Here is a 6,000-nt window from a genome sequence, read left to right as displayed (position 1 = left end):
AATTTCTTGTGCTATTTTTATTGTGAATGTTGAGTTCAAGTGCTCAGTAAACATGTTAAAAATAGACATTGTGTAAATTTTCCTATTGGAGCGTTATCTTTTATTGCAACCTTTTACCTGTTACAGATACATCCATATTTACCAGTTTTAGCAACACTGCATCAGCTCCCACTGCTCTTAGAAACTAAATCAATGTTTATTTTACTTGTTTGCAAAGCCTTCATTGCAAATTCCTTCTAATTGTACAATCCTTCATTAGCCTGGGTTTTAAATATGCAAAACTATGGAGCATCAAGCCAAGAATCTGTGACTCTGAACATATTTAAATGAATGCTGAGATCTGTTTCATTGACTTCAAATGATCCATTTGGGGGTTGCATGATCTTGTAAACTACTTACAACTTAAAACAAGGTGTAGTAGTGAGTCGTGGTGATGAGCAGTGTGTTTCAGAAGCAGACGTCATAATGATCCGTTGTCTTCATTCTGATTGAGCTGTCCGGTGTGAATCTGTGTTTGGGGTGGATGTGCGCCTGGTGGCGCAGTGCGCCGCGCTTGGATCACACTGGATCAGAGGAAGGAGGAGGCGCAGAGCCCCACGTTTCCAGAGGAGAACGACTCTCAGTCTCCCTCCAACATTTTCTGTCGGGTAAGCCAACAGGCGGAGCAGGACTCCGGTCTCTGTCCGGAATAGGTCCCACGATCGTCTCCAGGATCCAGTTCGCACCTGGACGTCTCTGCGCGCACACTGCGGACGGGATATAAGTTATTCACAATCCTAACCGAGGTCCTGGAAGATGGGTTCGGTCCCGGCGGTATCTGTCCTCGTTCTGGGCATCGTGGTTCCAGCGCTGGCCGGTTATATTGAGGTACGTAACCTGACGTGTTTCCGAATTCATTCTGTGTTTGATTTGATTTGGATGAGAATCGCAGCGTGGTTCGTTCACGCCGAAGCAAATCTGTTCGGCCTATACTTCATACCCCCCGAGGCGCAATATCCAATCTGTGCAGGTCTCATGACGAAGTCTGTGTATTTTTATCAGGCTACACACACACACACACACACACACACACACACACACACACACACACACACACACACACACACACACACACACACACACACACACACACACACACACACACACGAATCAGTTTATAACATAATTACTTACACAACACTTGTTTTTTTTTAAATTTTTATTTCACATGTTAATTGTGGCTGAAGGCTGATGTATTATCACTTGGAGTTAAATATTAACGGGCTGCTCTCGGTCTTGAGAACCGACTGCAGGTGGAGTTGAACAAGATTCACGTTGGGGTTTGCTGCAGAGATCACATGAGAGACAGCTGTCCCCTGCCTGGCCTTTGGGGACCCGCCGGACCTCTGCGGTGGATCACACACAGACACACACACACACACACACACACACACACACACACACACACACACACACACACACACACACACACACACACACACACACACACACACACACACACACACACACACACACACACACACACACACTGGGCTATAGGGCTGCTGTCACATGGTTGATATCGTTAAATATCTGACCCCTCTTGTAGTCGTGACATCCAGACATCCACTGTTCTATGACTGGTTTGTTGTCCTTCATTTCAACAACTAAACATAATTTGGTTTGCAACCCCCCCCTCCCATGTAGCTTCTCCCCCAACCCCATGCAAATACACCGTGCACACACCCCTTACCTACCTGATGCCCTATTTTCCAGCTGGCTCGCCGCTTATTGTCCGTGTACAACACCGGTGCCTGCAGCTTGAGAGGAGTGTGTCATCATATAACAATGCAATCATTTTCACAGCAAACACCCCCACCCTCCTTTACCAACCCTCCCCCCCAGAGGGTAAACACAAATGTCCCTGCTCATTGTTGAAGCAACCATGAGAAAACATTATAACCAGTTGCCTCTCCATGGAAATGTCTCTCAGTCCTGCGTTTGCGACAGAAACCTCAACCATTTTAATGCCATGGTGCCTGGATCAGTATGAAGGGGAAATGATGGTTTATGTCCCCCAAAAAATCTATGCCGCTGCACTCTCTCAACAAAGACCTCTCCCCCTGTAATAATTGCCTCCTCACTCAACCTTCCTCACTGCACAGGCATGCTGATCAATACTGTACAGACTCTCCTGAGATGATTAATGGATGAAATCAATGAATTTTCCCGACCAGTCACCCAGATTAAATTGAGAATTTATGGTGTCCGTTGTCTGCCTTGTCTATAAGGCACATGCTGAGGATTCCTGTCGTTTGATCAATGGATTTCTTGAAGGTCGAGGTTTGTTTGCTTTGTTTGATACGGCATTCGTTTGGAGTAAAACAGCACATGGTGAGGATATGAGTATTCTCTGCCCTTTTCATTGAACATCCTTTGCCTCTGAGTGCACTTTATGCTTAGTACTGCAGTGGTAATAAAAGAAAAGTGGCTGGATATACATCTGTCGGATCTACACAACTACATCTTATAAATGTTTAACAATGGCATCGGGTTGCACCTTAAGTTAACCAAAGTCAACCATAAAAGCTTCACACTGACCACTTTGTTCAAGCATGAAGTTAAACATCAACCCCTGACTCCCGCTGCCTCGACAGGAGACACCCCCGTCTGTGTAATTCTTAACGGTCTGAAGTGTGTCAGGACCGGACAGCCGGAAACAAGAGCGTACTGTTGCTAGTCGGTGGAGCTGCTGCTGTTGGAGCCGGTGAACGCAGATATTGCTGTGCTGACATGCTGGCTGCACTTGTTCCCCCGGACCTTGAGCTTGAATAAATGAGCCTCCTCGGAGACGCACTCAGGGATTCTCTATCACCTCTTGTCCAACTCTCCTCTACTTTTCATTTCGGCTTTTCCCTTTTCACCTCTTGTCCAACTCTACACACCTATATTGCCTCATGTCTTTGTATTTAATGATTGCTGAAGCATCACCATAACGAACCGGCCTTTATGGGGGGGGGGGGGGTGTTTTTTCCACAGAAACAAGAATGCTGCTCTGTCTATTCAAGTGTTTTGTGATTATCCAGCTACTTCAGCTGTGTAAATGCATTTTTTTGGTTCCAGATACCTGTGACTGTCAGATAGTGAGCTTTTGTTTCTTCAGCTGTCACCCCCCCCCCCACTTTGAACGTTTGTGTCACAAGGCTTTAGTCGGCCACGGCTTCACAAGAGGTTTTGCCCCAGTGGTTTTTTTGCTCCTCTGTATCTTCCCTCAAAGTTCTCTGTTCCTCTTTGTATCAAAACAACGACTTCATTTAAATTTCCCTTGTTCATGAAAAATCGAGAGCTATTTGCTCTCGGTCTTTCCTGAAGCTGATTTGCAAACTGGGCGCAGGCTAGATCCACATCACAGGTTTACCCAGAGAATTTCATCACACTCAAGCATTTGATTCTGAGGCTCCAAGTGGATTAATGTAATGCAGAATGTCTAGAACAGTTAATGCATTCTGTACGTTTTATTCCCTGCTGGTTTAAGCAGCAGAGATTATCACAGTTATGACACACACCGGAAAAATGATTTGTTAAGAAACACAACTCCATGTTTTTTTTATGCTTGTCAGAAAAATCCAAACAATATGAATGTGTCCCATTCCAACAGGCCTGAAATAGAATAGAGCCTGTGACATCAAATTCATCAATGGTTGTTTAAAAATGTCTTGCAGGTGGAATGACTTTTGTCTTTATAGGATCTGTTAGGAAACATGTGGTCATCAGAGCAGCCCTGGAGCGATGGATGACAGATCCAGTGCACACAAGTGCAGAAGAGATGGACATTTTGCCTCAGAGAGAAAAGCAGGCTGCTGTGTTTTATTTTTCTTTGGCTGTCATCCTCCAGCAGCAAGATTCTCCCTTTTATCATGTGTGTCAGAACACAGATAATAAATATGCACCTGTGTGCTTCCAAGTGTCTATTCCTTCCGGATAAGGGCTGATAGCGAACAGTTGCATGCAGATTAATGCCCACAGTCGGCTGTGATTGTCTGGGCGAGTGCTATGGAGTAGTCTGTTAGCAGGGCTGAATGGTTCCCTATGAGGGCCATTGTGATGCCGTGAATAGCGAGGAAACCTCGGGGTGTCATTACCATACGGTGATCACGAAACCAAAGCACAGGCAGGGGGAAAATACAAACTTTTGGCATCGATTCCTACTTGAAAATAAACCTCCAAACAAAACAACTGCAGCACATGGTTCTGATGATATGACGGTACATCATTCAGAATTTTTGGAGTTCTGGTTCTTCTGTCTCCTCTGGGCTGCAGAGATTTCCTCTTTGACCTTCTCGCTGTGCCGTGTCAATCAAGTTGAAAGCAGCAGCGGGTCCATCCGCCTCGCTCGCTCTTGGATTCGTAGATTAGCCTCTAAAACCGTTCTTTCGATTGTTGGGGCGGCTCTGTATCCCTGTGAATCCTCTTAGTAACAAGAAACACTTGGTAGATCTACGAAGGGGAAAGGTACTAATCCTAAAGCCCTGCCCGTCTGCTCGTATGCACACTCAGTTCACCCGCCCACTCACTTCGTCAATCCCTTATTTCCCAAGCCCCATAGCAGCAAACTGACTTCAAAGTGTTCCGAGTGAGTCACCTGTGCGTATTTTCATTGGTGTGCACGCCACATAGAAGTTTGATACGTCTATGTCTAGCGGTGGGAAGGAACGATGGTCTGATTGAATCTTAGGCTCTTATTCCTGGTCTTTTCATTTCGTCAAAGATACCTTTTTGGTTCAGCTACAGTATTTCTTGTCTCCATCTGTCTCTCCGTCTTCCTTTAACCGCCTCGGTGGATTCTGCCTCCAAGCCCAAGCACGTCTCCTGGAGCTCGTCCACCAACAGACACACTCTCAGCTCTTCTCGGGGATTTAAATAAGAGGCCTCATCAGCCAGCCTTGTTCTCACAATGCTGGTATTTCTCCTCCATATATGCAGTAATTATCCCAAATGAGCAGAGTTGCCTCCTTTTATTGCAGCTGGAAATACACATTTGTTTGTGTGTATGTCTTTTGAATATGTGTGTGCGTGCGCGTGATGGCCCGCTGGAATCTCCTTACAGCTCAGCTCATCACATATTTAGACTTTTTGTTTCTCAGTGAGCGGCCCCAGGCGGCAAGAAGTTAGTGCAGCAGAGTGAGTGGGTTCAAATCAGCATGCTGATGACTGCACAATGCTTAAGTTGCATCAGGTCTTCTGTAATATGCAGGCCAGTTTGCACAGCTATGGCAGACGTACTCATGTACGGACGTCCGACGTGAACGCCACCACACCTGAGCCGTGTGATCTCAACAATAGCCCGGCTCAGCGCGGCACGACGATTTCTTTTGTCAGTTATATTCCTGGTGTTAAGGAATGCGTAGCCTGGAGTGTAAACAGGTCGCTGTATTGTGGTGTAAGCGACTTTTCCTGTGATAGCGCTAGAGAGACTCAGTTGACAAAAACATCCCCTTTAATCCCTTTGACAGGAGTCCGACTGTTTCAGACTTTATTATTTAATGTGTTTTCTGTTTGAGCGTAAGAAGTCAGTTGAGGCTGGTGGGGGTAAACCCTGTCACCCCTCTATGCAGCGTATGTGTGTGTGTGTGTGTGTGTGTGTGTGGCTCCATGAGTCACTCTTGCTCCTTGGGTTTTTCTCTCATGAATAAAATATCTGGTGTGCTGTGAGTTATAGTGGATTTGTGCCTCTACCCATGTCTCTTCCTCCGTCCCATTCTGTCCGTATGGGAGGAAGATGTCCGCTGTCTCCTCCTCATTCAGGTTCTTTTTTATGAGATAAATGAGTCATACCTCGGATCAGGTGAGGCCAGCGCACTGATTTTTTTTTTTCTTGTGTAACATGAAACGGAGTGGAGGCAGGCAGCTAAGAATCAAAACCGAAGTTAATCTATGTGCTAGGTTGTGTTCTGTGCATTTGAGTGATCAACTACCCCAGAAACTGTAAGAGCATAAATTACTCAAGGCCCATTTTTTTTA

At 45.7% G+C, this 6,000-nt stretch overlaps 1 protein-coding gene across 4 annotated transcripts in view; it reads left to right on the top strand.

Annotated features, from left to right (window-relative positions):
• The first annotated feature begins 500 nt into the window (after positions 1 to 500).
• aplp2 (amyloid beta (A4) precursor-like protein 2) overlaps positions 501 to 6,000 on the top strand; it is a 51,304-nt gene continuing 45,804 nt past the window's right edge. Inside the window, exon 1 of one of the 4 annotated variants that reach the window (XM_068316968.1) lies at positions 501 to 867. In XM_068316968.1, coding sequence (XP_068173069.1) covers positions 796 to 867 — 72 coding nt within the window. In that variant the 5' untranslated portion in view covers positions 501 to 795. The remainder of the gene's footprint in view (positions 868 to 6,000) is intronic. The other 3 variants (XM_068316970.1, XM_068316971.1, XM_068316972.1) reach the window with 3 other exon arrangements.

This window comes from Antennarius striatus, chromosome 6 (assembly GCF_040054535.1).
Source record: "Antennarius striatus isolate MH-2024 chromosome 6, ASM4005453v1, whole genome shotgun sequence".
NCBI lineage: Eukaryota > Metazoa > Chordata > Actinopteri > Lophiiformes > Antennariidae > Antennarius > Antennarius striatus.
This window is presented reverse-complemented; position numbering and strand designations above follow the sequence as displayed.